This window comes from Antechinus flavipes, chromosome 3 (assembly GCF_016432865.1).
Source record: "Antechinus flavipes isolate AdamAnt ecotype Samford, QLD, Australia chromosome 3, AdamAnt_v2, whole genome shotgun sequence".
In the NCBI taxonomy this organism is placed as follows: domain Eukaryota; kingdom Metazoa; phylum Chordata; class Mammalia; order Dasyuromorphia; family Dasyuridae; genus Antechinus; species Antechinus flavipes.
Genome location: NC_067400.1, coordinates 378,103,825 through 378,124,949, shown reverse-complemented (window position 1 = coordinate 378,124,949; position 21,125 = coordinate 378,103,825). Strand labels below are relative to the sequence as shown.

Below are 21,125 nucleotides of genomic sequence, written 5' to 3'. Positions count from 1 at the left end.
AGGTGGGGGGAAAAATAATCATGCCCATCCAGCATTGTCCTTGGGGTCAGTAGTCTTTTCTCTTACCAGTTTCTTCCATGAAATGACCATTCTGTTAAATGACAAGCTCTAGGCTGTCCTATCAACATTGTCCTTGGTAGTAAAGGGACCTGTCAAGGCTGGAGCTCTTAGCTTACAAAACTGGAACACTTAGCTAGTTCAAGAGCTGGCTATAGAACAGAAAATAATGGCTCTGCCAAAACAAATAAAAAAGCATGGGGCTTTCATAAAAAAGTCTAACTAAAATATAGCAACAAAACTCAAAGCAGCAGCTCTATTAAGAAAGAAGAGACTTTCCTCCCATGATGAAAATAACAATGATGCTGGGGGATCTATGACCCTATTGGGGAATGCTTTTGCCAAATGAAAGAGTCATAAGATTCCAGAATTATTTTTTCCTTTCTTTTCTCCACCTTTTACTATCATCTCTGGTTTCCCCACAACCAGTGCTTAACTTTATACAGTACTTATTTGTCTATTTGGCCAAAGAAACAATCTCCCACAAAGAAAACAGGTCAAAAAATTTAGGTTACCATTAGCATACCAGGCCAGATGCAGGATTGGTCCAACTCAATTGTTTTTCTAAGAACTAGATGGCACCAGGCACAGAAACAGCCCACTGATTATCCATCAATTAGACAATTACATATTCAGAGAAAAGGGTTGGGGCTCAACCCCTGGACATTTTATGATAAAAATCAGGATCATTACATTCAGCACTTCTCTATTTTTCAGAGTATTTATATAATATGTAACATGAGCAAAAATCAGTATCATACAAAGATTTGGAATAATAAGACCTGGGTTAAAATCTCAGCTCTGCTACTTAATATCTGTGTAATCCTGGGCAGTCTCTTTCAACTCTCTAAGGCACAACTTCCCAATTAAAATGCGGGGTCGGGCAGTTGGGGGAGGGGAGAGACAGGATTAAATCATTACTATTTACTTCCAACCATGAAGTCTATGAAATATGAGTACCATATTCATAGTTCTTTTTTTTCTCAAAAATGAAAATATTTTTAAATTCCCATTTATTATAAAAGTTATCAAAAATGTCTGCTGAATTGTTAAAATGAAGAATTAAGAATTGAGGAAGTAATCCTGTGACTTGAGATGAATTTTTATAGCCTTTCTCTATTATGATTCTGGCCACTAAATATTGCAGAAAATTCAGTCCCTAGCTATTGCAGTTACCAGGTAAATCAAGCTGGATATGCAGAGGGGGAAAAAATCATTACTAGGATGAATAGGCCATTTTTTTTTAAAGCATAGGAAAAAGAGAACATGTAAATAAAAAAACTATCCCCCTGTGGTCTTCTGGGTAATTTGCCTATAACCCATTTTTATGACAGAAAAGGCAAATCCCTAAGTAATCAAGCCATATGAACTATTACAGATTTATAATGCTTCAATAATACCATTTAGTAACATGATGTTTTATCCCCGATAGCCAGTAATCAGTGAGGGAGGGAGGAAGAGAAAGGCAAAAAGAGAAAAAGGGATAAAAATAGGAAAAAAAAAAAAGAGTGAGCTCTTCCTTAGATTTAAACTTGTTTTTTTAATGCCAAAATATATAGCCACTTCTCAGTGCCTTAATTAGAAGAATAAAAAAAGAATATAAGTCTTTTACAAAGAAGCCCAACTGATTAAGAAATCTTCCTGTGATAGCAAGTAGAATAAACCAATGTTTGGTGCTAGGAAAGAGGCAAGCTAACAGATAAGATTTTGAAGTCTTAAAAGGTTTCTCTCAGTATTTCATTCTCTTGAAAAAGGAAAATGTTACTAGGCCTGTAACTATAATCAGAAACATATCTAATGGTATCTGAAAAGACAAGGCACACAACGGAGTCCTAAATATTTTCAATGAATGAAGACTATAATATTTTTTATTATTGTTTTTGCTGCTTTTGCAAATATAATTCAGAGGGTTTTCTAAGAGATGTCATCCAACCGAAATCAGAATGTCTATTCCTAAAAGACAATGAAGGTGCTTAAACTGCTATAACAGTTAAAAGTTTGAAGTTAAAAAAAAATTTTTATGAATCCTGAGATACTTACCAGTTGTGTGACCTTGGACAAATCACATAAACTATCTGAATTCTGCTTTTCTTTTGGAATAAGTGAAGTGATTGTACATTTTAAATGAGGAAAGTGATAGCACCTATCTTATGATGTTAATGTGAAGAAAAGAGAAGATAATATATGTAAGGTGCTTGCAAACCTTTATATAAATGTGAATAATGATGATGATAATAAAGGAAGAATAAAATAAGAAAAAAGAAAACCCTAGTTCTTCTATGGTCACTCAGTTTAAATAAAAAGGAAATGATATGTTGACAACATTGAGACAAGGACAAGTTAAGAAAACTAAGGAATATCTGGTAAGAGAGCAAAAAGGATGAACATCAGAGAGGAACAACAAATACCATTTCAGTGTCCATACTCTTCCTTTACCAAATCAAGTAAAAGGGATGCCCAGTTCAGCAACTTTGGGGACATCTCTTCCTTTACTTTTCTGGTGAAGCCTAGGATCCTTTTCAGAATAATTTTTAATAATTAAAGAATATGAAATTTCAGATAGAGGTCTATGAAAATAGAGATGTGTTATTTTCCCCATCCAACTTCAAAGACCACCTGAAATCTATCCAAATAAGAACAACTAAAATAGAGACAAGGAAATAAAAAACCCCAGAATTTGACACAAATTCATGCTACTTTATTCCAACTAAGCCCAGATTCACTCATCATTTTCTCTGCAATTTTCCATAATCACACCACTTAGACCATCACAATAATAGCTAACAGAGCAAAGAACCACTTAGTTATTAAAATATGAATTAGAAAGAATCATGGCCCATTACAGGATTAAGTCTAGTTATCTGCACAGCTACCAAAGAGCTGAAGCACACTATTCAGAGAAATACCTGCTGTTGGTTTGCATGAATTTCAATGTACTTAAAATTATTAACGTTTTGTTTTGTTTTGTTTTTTTAAGAACTAAATCTAGCATTGGGGAATCAGGGGTGGGAACCCTTCAAAACTGTTCACAGAGGTGATGATATCCATGAATTTGAAGTAGCAGTTTCCACAGTGTTCAAATACATGTTAAACTGAAACCTCTGAGAGGGGAAAATGATAATGAAAAGCAAAGGAACAGGAGATGGCCCTAAGGCTGCTCATCTGTACAGCCTGTGGAGACTGCCAAGAAAAGCTTTAATCTTTTCCCTGATCTGAGATGACAGGTAGAGTAATTTTTAAATGACTGCATCTTTCTGATGATTATTCTGCCACAAACTCATCATAGTCAAGGGCAGGCCCAGAGAAAAGGACACATCTCCAAATTGTGAATGTAAGACTGGGGGCCATTGAATTTACCAGGCAAATATGGGAAAGAAAGCTAGATGGAAAAGATGAAAGCACTATGGAGACTATACTATGCAGTTCTAAGAGTAAGCCAATTGCTTAGCATTTATGAAACAACTGCTATATGCCAAGCTGTGCTAAGTATGAAAGATTTTTAAAAAGAGGCAAAAAAAAAAATTTAACCCACTTGACCCCTTCCAACAACAACCAAAAAAACCAGTTTTGGAAAATGGGAGCCATTTTCATGAGTGCTTTAACCATAATGGACCATGTAGGAATACTCTCTTTTCTCTCTTTACTTTTACCTCTTAGAATATTTGACTTCTTTCAAAACTTGTTTCAAATACTACCTTCTGCAAGAAGCTTTTTCTAGATGCCTCTCCTATCTCCCTATTTTTCTCTATGTCTATGTCTCTCTCTCCCCCCACCTTTCTTTTTCTGTTTTTCTCTCTCTCTTTCTGTTTTTCTCTCTTCCTCTCTCTCTTTCTCTCTCCCCATATATACATAAGCACTTATTAAAATACTTATTGATTGGGACAGCTAGGTAGCACAGTGACTAGAGCACTAACCCTGAAGTCAGGAGGCCCTGAGTTCAAACCTAGCCTCAGACTCTTAACACTTCCTAGCTATGTGACCCTGGGCAAGTCACTTAACCCCAATTACTGAGCAAAAAAAAAATACTTATTATTTGACAAGTGTTATTAAACAATAAGACACTGAACAAAAACTCAAGAGAACTGAATTCTTCCATTTGCCAGACTGTGATCTTGGGTAAGTCAATTTAACTAGCAAATTAGCCTCTTTTCCTAACCTCTAAAATGGATCTAGGAAAACTTTGGTAAACTTTTAGATGTTTCAGCTCTAAAATTCTAGGTTTACTTTTGATTTTACTTCTATACTTTTGTCTAACAGGTTCATCTCTCAAGAGGTCACCAACAAAAATAAATAAATAAAGTATCTTCCAAATGAGTCACACAAATTACATAAACATGTCCAATATTAGCCACGAAGTAAGTGACCAAACCAGGCAGACCTAAGCTCTCAATGCTCCAAGCTTAAGAAAATTAAGAAATCACACTTACCTTTAACGATCTGCTTAGCACAAGCATTGTAAACCTGTTCTTGGCTTGTGTTGGGTGGTAGCACTCTGTCAAAGACATAGGGCTTGCTTTGCTAAAATAATAAAAGGAAGAGAGAAGAGAGAATGGGGGAAACACATTAGAAGATAAGAGAATATAGGCGGGGAGAGGAAACATCTTCAGCAAAATGCAAACTTCTAATCTGTCCATTTAGGACAAAATTATCATAGGAGCCAACATCAAAGACTTTACACATGAGTCACTTTTATTCACATTCTGAATACACAAAATATTTACTCCATTTATTTTTAAAATCCATTAAAATTGACATTTTTATATTCCTGGGTCTCATTTTCCTTTAAGGCAAGTATAACTCCTTTAAGGCAAGAAACTTCAAAGGGATGGTTCCAAAAAGAATATTTCTTTGTAGATGAAAGCTAATCTAGAGTAATAACAACTCTACCCTTTTCTTTTCAATGCTCTGAGTGATCATACCCTTCCACTCCTTCCACATACACACATATACAAAACCTAACCAAAACAAAACAAAATTTCTCCTTAATGTTTAGCAAATAGGACAATTTACCCAAGGCCTAAAGTTTTTTTAGGCCAACTGGACAATAACTATTAGATGTAAAATCAGACCATAAATCATGTCTCTTCCTCTCATCACCAAGGTAAAGCCAATATAATTACTCTTCTTTTCATCATACTACCCTAGAAGCTGTCATTTATATTTTCTTATTCAAGGCTACCCATATTTTTTACTTTAATCTTCTTTTGATCCTATAAATTGCATGATTATCTATTTGGAGGTGAGTTTTCGGGAAGAGAGGGAATGGAAGAGAAGTAAATACAGTGATCTATCTATCTCTTAAAACCTAGGGATAGTTGTAGGCCAAAAATTTCATTCAACAGTCCTTTCTTCAGATCAGGGCAACAGTTCTGAATAGAATTAAAGGAAAGGAATGTTAATTCTTATAAAACATTCATTGGGGTTTCTAGTATTGTAAGTGGCATAATATTACGATTCTGTTGGTGGCACAAAACTGTTAAGGAACTGAATCATGTATTTACTTTATAGGACTCCATTCACTTAGCCAGTATAACTGAGTTTTAGTTGTAAAAAAATAAATTGGGTAATATCTATGAGCTCCTGTCCAATACTTCATCTTTAGTATTCTGAGGATTCCAAAAGAATGATAGAAATGTGTTTCTATGGAATAGTCAAGACCAAAATTGTGCCACTAAACAACAATTTATCTTGTTCAAATATCAATCAGCAGTAGCCTCCAATTCTTCTCCCTTATTAGTATACCAAAAAAATCCCTCAACATTTAAATATTGCATAAAGATAATAAGCACTGTCTACATCTTTTCCCCCTCAATAAGTCACCTGATTTTATGAAACCAGTTTCTTTCTTCAATGGTATTATTAATATGCTACTCTCCCAGTAAGTACTCAAAATCAGCTTTTTAGCCTCCTCCTTACAGTGATTTTAGGGATTCTGGGAAGGTCCTTTCTGCCCCTTCCCTTTGACTTATGCCAGTTATTGCAATGAAGGTTAGGATTTTGACTTAAAACTATGTTTCCTCTTTAAAATGCAGATGTTTCTAGAGGTGACAGTACTTGTAATACTATCTCTAATTATACTTCAATGTGGATTTTTTTTAGTTTCTTGAATGACCAAAAGTCCTGAAGGTTAGAGTCAATGATTGTGTTAGGGGGAAAATAGGATATAGAAAGGCATATATAACTGGGGTCTGAAAGAACTTTGTCTACTTTATGGTTATAACTAGAACGGTCCAGTTCACAACCCAGCTAAAAGTTTGATTTTCTGTGATTTGTGCAATGAAATGATAAGTCTTAAGCACAAATTTCTAGCCTGGATCTAAGATTTCATTAGTATAGGGAATGCATGCTGAAGAAATTTTCCCTAAGAACCGATATTAACAATGGTTTTGCAACATCTTGGAGAATGGCCTGAGACATAGATAGCTAAAGTGACTTGCCTAGAGTAACATAAGCATAGTGTATGTTAGTGGTAGACTTAGAATCCAGGTGGTCTTGACTCTGAAAGTGTTCTCTATCTGCTACACGTATTAATTTTCTCATAATAAATTATTTTAATTTATCAACATTCCATATTCTTATGGCTTCACATATTTGTTAATTTAATAATCAAATGAGGGAGTGGAGTGAACATGGAAATTTGACTATTCACTGAACACTTTGGAAAGATACAAAAATGAAGTTTGTGGTTCACTTAAAATTAAATCCAAGATACAAATTTGATTATAATCACCAAGATAATCGTCTTGACAACAATAATAATCTGATTTGGGGGACAGGATCAGGGCAAAAATGCTAACCTATTAAATATTGTACATAGGAAGAAAAAAATCTTCCTGTCAGACTCCCTGATCTTTTTTCAGCATTTATATTGGTATGAGAGTGGGGAGAGAATAAAGAAGTCCAAATATATTCTCTGAGCTTCAGTCAAATGGTGGGTACCATTTGTCAAGTGCCAAAGAAGTAATACAGCAATTTTCTATAGCCTGTTATTAAGTGCCAAAAAGGAAACTGTCTAAGAATCGTTACAACTGTATACTGAAAAAAAGGCAGAAATTAGAAAATGAATACTTACAAAATCTATCTTGTCGTATTAAACATTAACAGAATAACAGTGGAGTCAAAAATTAAAACACTGTTATTACATTTCCTTTCTTGTCTTGAATTGGTAAGTAAGAGTTCATTTTAAATGAATGTGAAAGTTTTGCTGACGGAATCCATTCAGATATTTAATGTTGATTTTAGAAAAACTGAGGGGCAGTGTAATATAGTGAATAGAGAGCTAGCCAGGAAGAATAGGTTTCAAATTCCATCTTGGACATATTTTATGTCATTATATGTCATTTTACACATTCTGATTATGTGACCCTGGGCAAGTCATTTAACATTTCAGTGCTCTTAGCAACTCTCTTTAAGATGAAGTTATATTCTGCTGGGCTTGGCTTTTATCAATAATGAAGTGACTCAGGCTAATTCCAATAGACTTGTGATGGAGCCATTTGAATCCAGAAAGAGGACTGTTGCAACTAATGTGCATTACAAGAGCATTTTCACTCTTTTTTTGTTGTTATTGTCTTCTCTTTTTTTCTTTCTCTTTTATTCCGTTTTTGTGCTGATTGTTCTTGTGTAGCATGATTAATGTGGAAATACGTACAGAAGAATTGTACATGTTTAACATCTATTGGATTACTTGCTTTCTAGGAATGGGGTGGAGGGAAGGAAGGGAGAACCACTGGAACACAAGATTTTACAAGAATGAATGTTGAAAACTATCTTTGCAGGATGGAGTTATAGAAATAGAGTCAAATTACATTGGAGTTTCCTGATGTTTTTCTGTAACAATGAAATCATACATCTAGTTCTTATTCCTTATTAGGAGGTATCCTTGGGTCAAGACCTAGTCAATAGCTGCCACAAATGGCACAAATGGCACTCTGTTTGGCTAAAAGCTTCATAGACTAGATGTAGTAGTCTCCATAGAAGGACTCTTTTTCATCTTAAATATAAGAGTTTCCCCTTATCACAGATCCAGCTTCAAAGTTCACACTTTACACAAATATTAAAAGGAAAAAAGTCAGTGAGAAAAGTATGTCAATCCTAGAAAATTCTGAGGTGGGAGGAAAGTGTGACTGTTTCATGACGATAGTAGATCTCATGTAACTAAAAATAAGGGACAATGAATTTTCCCCAAGGCAGTTAAGTTCCATAAAAGAACATAAGAAAGGTTTCTATTTGCCAAGCAAAAAAAGAACACTGCAGTCAGCATTCCTGAAATGTGCATCTGGATCAGATTTCTTCTATTAGTTACTGTTTATAAGAAGAAAAGCCAGCTCATCTTTTTTGATCAACTCCTAGAAGCAAATGCATTCATTTTCAGCACCAGGACCCACTTACATTTAGAGGACAGCTCCTCTACAATGTTCTTTACCATTTGGGTGGCACAATCTAGAATCTTCTAGGATTTTAAATCCAGTCAATGGTTTCTTAAGGATTCCTGAAGTGATCTTATCATCTAGCAAGAAGATAGCATTACACTGAGTAGGACTTCTTATTCTGATCTAGTACAGAACAAAATAAAAATCTACAACTAAGTTGCTCAATATATAATAGAATGTTTGATATCAATTAACTTGATTGAAATATCAAAAGTCTGACAATTTATTCCAACAAAATTAATTTTTTTGTTGTTTGATAAAATTATAAGACTATAGGATATAGAGTTAGAAAGTATCATCTACAACCAGTTCCTTCATTTTACATCTTAATATATATTCTTTGAAACTCAAAATTTGATACGGATATTATTTTTTAAAGTTTAATATCTAGAATTAAAAGCTTTAAATTTTTTTCTCAGATTTTACATCTATCCTCAGAAAATTACAGGGTAACTTAGCTATTTCATTTGCCCAAATTAATTGAAGCAGTTGTACATCAACTAGAACGAAAGTTAATTGGGGGTAGGTGAGTATTTTTGACATACTAGAGAGAATTAATTCATTACCAAGAAATATTTGATTTGTCTCATTTAATTTTTGAAGTGCATATTTACCTTTTTACTCATATATGAATTGTATTGAGATTGCTGATATTTTTATAGAATCATGAAATATTTGAAGATAGTAATTTTATTTTTATACATACTGGCTTCAAATACACAAATTTTCAACCATCTAGCAAATTAATAAGTACCCCCCCAAATACCTCATGATAATTATTTTTAAACTTTCATGGCTATTATGTTGACGTGTCTGACTAGCACATTCACTTTGTTTTTTACTATTTTAGAACAATTTTGTTTTTGTAATAATAGCTTTTTATTTTCAAAATACATGGAAAAATAGTTTTCAACATTCTCTCTTGCAAAACTTTATGTTCCAAATTTTTTCCCTCCCTTCCTTCTCCTCCCCTCCCCTAAAAAATGTGCAATTCTTCTATACATATTTCCACATTTATCATATGGCCCAAGAAAAATCAGATCAAAAAGGGAAAAAAATGAGGGAAAAAAGCAAGCAAACAGCAACACAAAAGGTGAGAATATTATGTTGTGATCCACATTCAGTCCCTACACTCCTCTTTCTGGATAGCATATTCATTTTGGAAGTAAGGTTTGTCATCACAAAGAATAACAAAATGCAGCTCTACTCAAATAACAATGTAAATTAATAAGCATTAAATCATTCCTTAGGGGACCCTACTGGGTATAGTAGTAAACAAAAGTTGTTTCTTAGACTTTGGTGACCAAAGTAGACTTTTAGACCAAAGCAGCTAAATTAAGAAGCTAAAATTGAGAGTTGGAGGGGATAAATGATAAAAAAAAAAGATAATTAATGTCTTTAAGAAAGATTATCTACTTTCTACTAATTACGTATTACTGAAGTGGGTAAAACTCAAAAGCAAAAGGCTAAAATATCAATTCTAGATTGCCTCAAGTCAAGGTTTGTACAGTTGACCGAAGGGAAATTTTGATCACTACAGTCATATACAAATTGATACTTAAAAGGTAGGAGAAATTCAAGGAGTGATCTGGTTAAAACCTCTGACTTTTAAAATGAGGATTCCAAGGCCCTGGGATGTAGGGTTAAATGACTTGTACACAGATCTCAAGTGATGTAGTCAGGATTTGAACTTCCAAATTCTTTATTCTAAGCACAGTGCTCTTCTACTATGCCATTTTGTCTCCTATGTGCATACAGTTTTTTCTCAATGAAAATGAAGTCTGTCTAGTTTTACAGTACTGCACTGATTTACACTAATCCTTATTAGAACATGGCATTAATTTGGAGCTTTAAGTTTGCAAAGTGCTTTACAAATATTGTCCCATTTGAGCCTCACAATAACTCCACTGGATCAACTTAGCTGTCTCTAACTTGGTAAGAATTATACACAAACAACAAATGGTGCTTTAAAATCTTTAGCCACGTTTCTGAATAAAGGATTCTGAATATACAATTCAGATTAACCTCATAAAATAGGGGAAAGGAAACATGTAGGCAACCCAGCCAAAATAATTAAAACTATTCAGACCCTTGATTAAGATACAACTCCAGAATTTGAAAGAGACAGTTTTTCAATGCAGAGCACAAGAGAGATGAAACATTTGAAGTGTTGGAAAAATAGAAATTAAAGAAAAAATGACACTCAGTTACAGGAGGTTCCACTGTTTATGGCTCTTGAATATATGCAAAGGATCAAAAAAAGCTTTATCTTTTTAGTCCTATATTTTTAGATACCAGGTTGCCATGGAAATTTTCCTTTCCATTAACATCAAATTCATATGTCTTGAGATAATTTGTATTATTTCCTCTTCTAATGTTCTTGAAACCTCTTAAACCAACTTTAAGAGATTTTGAATCCCAGATTAGCTCAGACTCCAAAGTGTTTCTTGGTCACCTTGTGTTTTAAAAGCTCTCAAAAACAATGCAATGATGTCTTCAGCATTAAAGCCAGAAGAAATCATCAAAGTATATTGATGCAACTAAACTCCAGGATACTTCAAGATCAACAGAAAATTTCTTTGAATTTAGACAAAAGGTTCCAAGGACATTTACAGGAAAGAAGAAAGGAAGTCAAACCCAATCGTCATTAAACCAAAGGCTCACACAGTTTGTGCCCTAGGTCCCAATTATGAAACGGGAATTCTTGTTCAAGTATGGATTAGACTAGACGTTCTCCAGGGCCATCAGATGCTGTGAATTGAGATTAATTATTTCTCAAGAGGGAAAGTTGAGAATCAACATAGTAGTCTCCCTGGGCAATGTAGTATCGTTACAAAGAAGTCAGTCATTTGATCAAAGTTACTCTTTCAAGTAGTAAGGACTAAAAAGGATAAAACCACAATGAAAAGAATTTAGGCAAGTACTATAGCTAAACTGGTGATATAAAACCTGCAGTTTCATGCAATTTAGGGGGAATAAAGGAGGAGCAAAAGGAGGAAGAACACCAATCATAAAATAATCCACCTCCAGCTGATCCTTTGTGTGAAGTAACTAGTCAATATGGAAGCATCAGCTTCCCTCTTCTCTTTGTTGTTTTCCTTCTCCTGATCCTTATATAACTTCCTCCTTCCAACTTTCCACTAATAAATTTGGATAGGAATAGTCTTTAGATCTGGCATTTCTTGGCATCTTTGAATCCCAGGCTTTGAATTTTGACTTTGTGCCTTTGATGCCATAATCTTGGACTATCCCTAGCATATTCTCCTGAGATTTGCAGACTTTCTTAGATTGTACTAATCTCTTGTGCTAAACTTAGCAGAGGTTGGTATTTCCTGAAGGACTGGCTAGATACAACTTAAAGTTTAAGGAATATTTTTTTTCCTATCAACTAAAAAGATCCATCTGCAGTACTAAAATACTGCATCTCCAAAAGGCAAAGAACTAAACTAATTACTTTCCTTCACAAAATAATCACTATAATCATTATTAAGTACTTAAAAGTACTTATCTGCAAATTCTTCTCCACTAAATTCCTCCAATTCCTAATGATATCGTGAATATGACCTTTAAACATTACATCAAAGAAGCAATAACCTAGCAGATCCTTCCAAATTCTAAAGATCCAGAGCATGATATTGGCAAAATATTGTATATCTATCATGAAATTCAAAAAGGTTTATCCACTAAAGTTTGGTCAAGGACCAGGTAATCAAGTTTTCAGCTTATGAAGACACAATCTTCTAAAAGATGTGAAAAGCTGCAATCTTATCCACTGAGGGAATAAACTTCTACAACAAAACTTCAACTCTATGAGGAACTGAAATAGATGCTAGCCACTCAAGATAAAAAGAGATGTATCATGACTAATGATCCCTGCACTCAACTGAGAGGATTATGACGTAGAAAAAAGGGGAAAGACATATTTAAAGAGATAAAGAACTACTAATACTATATACAATAATAAGTATAGATAATAAAATATTATTGGCACCTTGATGGATCTGGGATCTCATCTGTTCCAACGTACAGAAAAGAACTCATCTATAACCTCACATTTGATACAAAGTTTGCCCATTTAGTTTGTTCCATAAATCCTTTTCTGAGCTACTATCCTATTACTAGTATCCTATATACTATATAACTACTATACTAATATCATTCTTCTAGGTCTCCTGACATTGCATGGATACCAATGAAATATGTAGGCTATGTAGTCATTATCCTCTATTCCTGCTACATGAGCAGTCCACCTCCTTTTAAAATCACAGTCTAAGTCTAAGCCTAAGGCACTTGGTACACAATCAAGAAGTCAACTTTGTACCCCTCTATCTCTTACTGACTCTATCACAAGGAGTTATGAGGAATGAGGTCTATAAACCTAAAAGATTTATATAAATTTTTAGGGTATATTTTGGAGGGGAGAGTTAATTCCAAAAGAGTATTAGATGTTACTATTACTGCTGTGTTAAATCCTATACCAGAGTGTAGTCATGGCTGTAGGATCTAGATCATGGTACTAGAGGCTGAAGGAATTTCCAAGATCAACTATTTCAACTTTTTCATTTTACAGACAAGGAGACTAAGCCCTATGGATTTGTCCAAGGTTCACACAGGTAGCAAGCATCAAAGATGGAATTTCTAGTAGGAGATAGTATGAAGGTAAAGCAGGATCTCAAAAAGTCTAGAGAAAACTGTTCCAATTTAGAAGATCTTTGAAAATGAGTCCAATAATCAAATGCATATCTATCATGGGTGGATCATCCTAGATAAATTCAGAGAGCTACATTACTAGCAGGTTGGCCAACAGATGGTTCATGTATTTTGGCCAAAGAACCTCATGAAACCCTGTTGGATTCTAATTTGCCTCTAAGAGAAGAAATACCAACACTAATGAAATCACAGATCTTTGGCATATGAAAACATAATGATATCATTAATAATATTGTTAAAAGTTAAAATAGGTACTGACCATAGTTAATTTGGAAATTAATGAATTAATAAAAAGCATTTATCAAATATAATGTACAAAGCACTACATTGGGAATACATCTAGAAAAGCAAAGCAACTTTGTTCTGAAGGAGTATACATCCTAATAGGGAAAGAAAACACATATAGATTTCAGCTGCAAGTTTGATGGAAAGTTATATAGTCCTTAGAGTACAGAGGCAAAGTCAATGGTAATGGTTTTTTTAATGTAATTTCCACAAATAAAACATATAAATTTCTGACAATGCATCATTTAACAGTGCCCTAGACTTCACCGATGAAAGCTTTCTTTTCCATTCTAAATCTTCACTAAATGTGGTTTCCAAGAAGGCAGAGGGCACAGAAGTGGCAGAAGGAGAGACAGAGGGAGACAAAGAAGATAGAGACAGAGAGACACACCAAGAGAGAATATAAAAGCCATTATCTGAGAGAGAATAAAATAAATTGTTTCAATCTTGGAGAAGAAAAGAATACGTTTTGCCAGGCAGTCAGTCCCATACATGTTGCTTTATTAGTATATGTAGTAGTAATATTACTTAAATAATAATGATGGTGATATTTAATTTTAATATAAATTACTTTGAAATGACTGACCCTTATGATTTCAATATTCTCACTTACCACATCATCTTAGTTTTTCTGATTTCATTCAGATTCAACTTAAATCCCATATTCTACAGGAAGACTTTTCTGAACATCTCCACCCTCCCATCCAACCCAGCTCCAGCTACTAATGTCTTCTCCTCTTACATTGCTTTTCAATTCTTGGTATAAAGTTTATATGTAATCTAACTGTATGTAGTTTTCCCCATTAGAATGTAAACAACTTGTGCAGAGAATCTGTTTTTGCCTGATTTGTTGATCCCATTTGGTTAGCACAGTGCCTGATACATATTAACTATTTAATAAATGTTTATTGACCTACTGCCTCATCTACTTGTGGCAAAAACTGTTTCTCCATGTTGGATTTTAGCATTCCTTTTGGATATATAGAGATAAAAAAAGACTTGTTCTTCCCACAAATTGTAGATTTATAATAGAAAATTTACTTTTAAAAAATCCTAAGAGTAGGCAATCTACAAACCTTATATGGAGGTGAACTCTAAAGGGAAACAAACTCAAGTTAGAGATTATGAGGATTTTGACAGTCTGAACTCTAGAGGGAAACAATTAAACTCAAGTTAGAGATTATAAAGATTTTGACAGTCTGAAATAATATATCTAAAACATTAATAACAAAGGAGAGATTTCTTAGGTGAATGTGTAAGTCCATTTATAACAAAACTAACATCATGTATTTTATTGAACCTATAAAATACTTCACAAAAGCACTCTTACTTGGGGGAATAGATTTAGAAAGAAGCCAAAGGGAAGAGTAAAAGCCTTGATAGATTCCCTCTATATTTTCTTATATATTAAATGACTGCAGCAAAACAACAGTGTCTGATTGATTATACATAACACTACTAACCATTGCTGCTAAGTGGTGAAAACAAAACAAAACAAACAAACAAACATGAGACTTGGAATCAGAAGCTCTGGGATTAGATTTTTTTTTTCTCCCACTCCTAAACCCAACCTCACAACTTACTAATTGTGGTACTGTCCAAACTTTAGTTTGCACAATCTGTAAAATGATGATAATAATAGCACTTTACATTATTTACTCACAAAGCACAATTATATATGTATTATATATATATTATATATATATATATATATTTATAGCTTTGTGTAATATATTTCCACTATTTATTTTTTAACAAAAAAGAATAATGTTGAGTTACTTTGGGGGCTAACAAAAGCCACTACCAGTTTTGTTAGTGATTACATGCATCTTTCTAGCTTGAACCTCAAAAACTTCAAACAAAATAAGAATAATAGGTTCATAAATTTAGAGGTATTCTAATTGAATTTAATCTAATTTAATCTTCTCATTTTTTCAGATAAAGAAAAAAAGATGTATAAGTTATTGCCCTAGATCAGAGAGGCAGTATGTGACATAGCTGAGATTTCAAATCAGTTCCTCTGACTTCAAATACTGAAAGTTTTCCTCTAAATCATATATATATATATATATATAGAGAGAGAGAGAGAGAGAGAGAGAGAGAGAGATGGATAGATAGATATAGATATAGATATATATAAATATATAGATATACATATGTATATATATACACATATATATATATGCAAATTATGTAGACATCAATTTTAAATCAATAGATTTGCATTTTCCTATACTATTCTGTGATTTTTCTAATGTCTAGGGGTGGATTTTTTTTTCAACTAGAATGTTTTAAATTGAATGACAGCTTAAGAAATATCCAATGTAACAAATTGGTTGGTTGCTGACCCAGTACCTTGAACATAATATATGCTCAGTGAAGACTTATTAGTTATGATTTATATTAGCAAGTGAAGCAGGAATCTCAAAAACCTGGCTGATAGGAAGCAAGAGACCAGGAATAAAAGGATAGAAACAGCTAATCATCTTCACCCACCAGTGACACAGTAGTAGAAACACATTATCCTTTTTACCACTACTGGCTATCTCTATATCCTTCCTTTCAAATTTCAAACTTAAAATCATAGCATAGGTGACTGGCCTGAAAATTGCTATGCAAAAGACAAACTTCATATTCAACATGGTAGACTCCCACAATACAACTCATTATACGGTTATCTCTTTCAGGGAATTAAGGGAACTGTGCCCCTATGATTTAGAAAATCTGTGTAAAAAATTTTGCCCCCCCTTCATACCAGTAAGGAAGTCTGAACTGTCAGTTTTCTTTTTCTTTTATGGAGTGTTTACAGTACTTTATTGTAAAATGTGAGTTAAGTATTTGGTCATAATTTATATTATACCAATATTTTATGCATTTTTGAATTTCTAAGCTTTTTTCTGTGTCATCTGCTGGCCTTCATGCATCATCTGTGGTTTCTGCTAAACTCTCCAAAATTTCTTTAGAAATTTATTATGCCAACCTGCAATGTGAGAAAACTATGATGGGCAAAATCACAACGTAAAAGGAATAATAATATAAACAAGGTTCCTAGTTATAATCCTCTACTTAATCACCATTACAACTGACCCCCAAGTTATCAAACCCTTACACAAATGTCAAATTTAGTATTCTTATACCATTTGATCTAGTAAATGCCACTAATTCACCTATCAATTCAAAAAAACAAGACAACATGCAAGGCCACATTCACAGCTAACCCTGAAGAATGTCCACTGTCATTTTGAGCTTTCCACTGATTTTCCATGTTCCCAACCTGATTTTTTTCATCTTCTCTACCTATGCTAGTATCAAGGGATCTGGATATATGTGATATCCTTAAACCAGATTGGATATAAAAAAGATTCATCTCTTTTCCTTACACCTACTTAGGAAGTTTCCTATTTTCTTCTGAAGGCAAAGTTGAAAATTAACAAAGTACAGTTTTCAATGAAACATACCCATTAAATAATAATTAGATCCTACCAAAGTTAGTAGGCTGATCTCCCAGGGAAAAAAAATAAAAACAAAACCTTACTGGGAAGGGTTTATACAGATCTACCACAATTGATTGTCCAATTATAGCCAAAATATAGACAGTTAAGAAAAAGATCCTAGTAAAGCATGTCAAGGATAACAATTCAAAAGTGATAATAAAGGAAAAGATTGTTATGGATCTAAGACATTTAATGAAGATTGTTTTCAGTCTTGTTCCAAAGAATTAACTATTTGCCTCAAAAATATGATCTTATTTTTGTATGTTCTATATTTTTTCATTTCATGTCAAAATAAATGGGAATTCCTATCCCATATCCCATTTCCTAAATCCCAAGCACTACTAACTATGATTAATCAGAACACATTCTAAGTTTATATGTCCAGCCTTTGCTACAATACTAGAGAAAACAAACCTTAAGATAATAAGGGTAATTTTTGTGTTCCATGCATATAAAGCAGATACATAAAAAAGTACTGCTCTATAGTTACTTCAACAGCCTTGGACTTTTGCCAAGTTAGGTCCCAAGAACAAACATTCCATACCTACAAGGGGAAAAAAAGCACTTCCAAGGAGGACACTGAGTTTATTTGGCCAAATGGCAAACACCTAAGAAAATTCTAAATACTCTTGTTGGGACAGAGTGACCTAATCTCCACATTGCTATGAAGTTATTCAACCAATTTACCAAAATAAAAACCTCCCAGTAGTAATTACACTAACAGAGTCTCTAGGGAACAAAAGACTGGCTCAGCACCATCTGTTTTGTTTACTGAGGACACTATTGAATCGTCTTCCTTATGAGGAAAAAGAAACCATTTTGTCCAATTTTAGGGAATGTAGAAGTATATATACCTAACTAAAAATGAAACATGAATAGCACTTTCAGGATATTGCTATATTTTGAGTAATGACCATTCTTCAGAAATACTTCAATGCAATAGTTTCTATAATAATCCTATCTACTTGTATAGTACTTTGCATTTCTCAAAGGAATTGCACACATGCACTTTATGTTTTTCATAAAAACAACACACATATAACTGCATTTCAAGCCACAACCTGTGAGATAGGTAAAGCTGAAATCATGTTTCTCCTTTCATAACATGAAATTGGTGAAGTGATTTGCCTAATACTATACAATACATCCCTTTTGACTCTAAATTTGACTCTAAAAATACCAAATCTTTTGTTGTGACATTCAAAACTATTTATTTAATTTTTAATGTATTGAATAAAACAATTTCTTCCATAACATCATATATATTTTTTAATTGCACATGAAACTACAAATCAGTTGTGTACAACTTGTTGTTGCTGTTTCTTTTAAGTATATAATAAAGTTATTTTGTAAATTTCTTTTTTCTTTTCTCCTCCCATCCTAGAGTTGGCTACCACTAGACACAATTATGCATCTTTATGTAAAAATCATTCTATACATATTTATATTTATCAATTCTTTGTCTAGGTAGAGATAGCATCTTTCATATGTCCTTTGTAGCTAATCTGAGTACTTATAATAGTCAAAATCATTTATTCACTCTATTTACAAGGTGACTCTTTTCAACATCTCCAGGTTAATGCCATATTTTTTCTTATTTATTTTTCTTTTTTATTCTTCTATGTCCCAGCCCACCTGACCTATTTATTCTTCCTCATGCATAACATTTCACCTTTAGTTTGTCTCATGCCTAGAAAGCACCTCATGTGCTCATACCTAACCCCTAAAAAAATTCCTTGATATATATGTTGTTTATACCTATCTGATATTAAACCCTTAATAATGCTTATTGAATGACTATACATGTTGCTTTCTCCCAAATGGAATATAAACTACATGAAGGCAGAAACTATTTTTTAGTCTATGAATCCAAATACCTAGAAATTAAGTCACTGTAAACAGTCTTGTTTTCCTGAAATTATTCATCTTTTCATACCACATCTTCTTTATAACTATTCCTTTAAGTACATATTTAGAATATATATTTTATTTATTTATACTTTATATTACTGTTCATTAGAGAGTTTAAACTTTCATTAACATATGCAATTTGTTTTATCACAAAGTAAAAAATGGAATTTTTTGGCATTAAAAACTACTTTTTAGGTGACCCTCATGAAAAAGACCCCTATGCACAAAAATATTTATAGTAACTCCTTTTGTAATAGCACAGAATTAAAAACTGAGAGGAAGGCCATCAAGTGCGAATTGGCTAAGGAAGCTAAAGTATATGAATGTAATGGAATGTTACTGTGCTGTAACACTGCTGACAGGAAGGGTTTCTGAGAAACTTGGGAAAATTTATACAAACTGATGCAAAGTGAAGTGAACAGAACCAAAAGAGCAATTCATACAGTGACAATAATATTAAGACTTAAGAACATTGATCAACATAATGATTAATTACAATTCCAGAAGACTCATTAAAAAAAAAATGCTATCCACCTCCAGACTAAAAGTTAATGAACTGAAGAGTACAGATTAAGGCAATCTTCATAGGTTGATAAAGACTTTAAGTTAATAATTTCAATGACTTCTTCACTGACAGGGATCAATTTACCAATTAGCTAAGGGATAACTTGAATTCTAAAGGAATGAAATAGATGACTGGTAAACTTCATAGAAGAACACAATAAAAATCCCTCAACTATGGACATGAAAAGAGAATCTAAGGGCCCTTCATCCATAGAAGGGGAAGAATGATGGAGCAAATGGAGTTGAAATCCAGAGAGAAAGGGTAAGTAACATCAAACAGATAGAGGTAAAAGTGCCAAAGATAAACTTCATCTACTTAATAAATGTTATCATAATAATTATTAACTCATGATTTTTCCTAAGACCAATAATCTAATGCTAGTAAATAAAACAGCATAATATTCAAAGCAATTTCTATTTTTCAGCCAACTGCACTGTAGAAAAATTCAAAAATCTAATCTGAAAAATCTCATCTAAAAATAGACATTATATGTTTTCAAATACAATGTTTTCATTTGAAGGATTAAGGAACTACCTAAAGAGAAAGGTGATTTATTCAAAGTAGTTAAAGGACTTAGATTCAAACCCAGATCTCTTAAATACCAGTTTGGTAGTTCTCCTTCTACCATAGTTGCATGTGAATTTTTCCTTGTATCTTACATTGAATGAAAATATTTTGAAAATTTACCAAAATTTCTACCTTTAAAACAGAGACAAATAATCTAGAAAGAGGAAAACTTCTGTTGTGATAGAAATAGAATAACCTCTTTATTACTTGTTACTATATTAGTCATAGTAATTTCTTACTCCAGTCCTCTGGAAGAGAGTAAAACTAGCAATATAGATGGTAAACTACTGGAAAGTCCAATACCTAGAAGACTGGAAGGGCATAATGAAACTTCAAGTCCTAATAAGTATTTGATACACACAGTAAAGCTACATCAATATATTGAAGTTTTACTAACATGTTCACAATAACTAATAGATCCATTATCTGAGCACTTTTTCACTACAGACAGACTTACAAGGCCTAATTCTTCTTCTCTAATTTCTGCAAAAGATTAACATCTACTTTGGATCTAGGTAATATTTACTCCACTCCTGGAAAAAAACACAACTGCCATCTAGAGTTGCTTCCGATACCTAAGATTTCTTAGGCAATAAGGAACTTGGCCACAATGTTATCTGTCATGGGGTACCAGGTTCCAATGAAGTCCTTAAGGTTATAATAACATACATGTTAATAGGATCTCTTTCAACTACCCCACCATGTTCAATATTCTAAATCAGAATTCACTCTTTGAAACAACAACAACAACAAAAAAAAAAACAACAAAAAAAGGATGTGAAATCAAGAAGGTGGAGTAAAGGCAGAAATCATTCTTTGGTTATCTCTTTTTTGTCCAAGAATTCAAGAGCACATTTGATGGGGACTTCATTAGAGAAGAGAATAAACCTCTTATGTTTCATTCATTTCCCTGTTAAGGAAAAGTAGTGTGGTACTTTGGGGAAAGAGCCAGATTAGAATTCTGGTTTCAATTGCTGCCTGTGGTATCCTAAGCAAGTAATTTCATTTCGTCTGTCTCTTGATTTGTAAAATAAAAGAAATAAGATCTATAAGATTTTCTGTTTTATTATACAATAGATTCCCTACTAGACCATTCTAGGCCAT

General features: G+C 33.1%; 1 protein-coding gene across 1 annotated transcript in view; it reads right to left on the bottom strand.

Annotated features, from left to right (window-relative positions):
- KIF5C (kinesin family member 5C) overlaps positions 1–21,125 on the bottom strand; it is a 203,457-nt gene that overhangs the window by 122,217 nt on the left and 60,115 nt on the right. Inside the window, exon 2 of the mRNA XM_051985841.1 lies at positions 4,485–4,575. Coding sequence (XP_051841801.1) covers positions 4,485–4,575 — 91 coding nt within the window. The remainder of the gene's footprint in view (positions 1–4,484; positions 4,576–21,125) is intronic.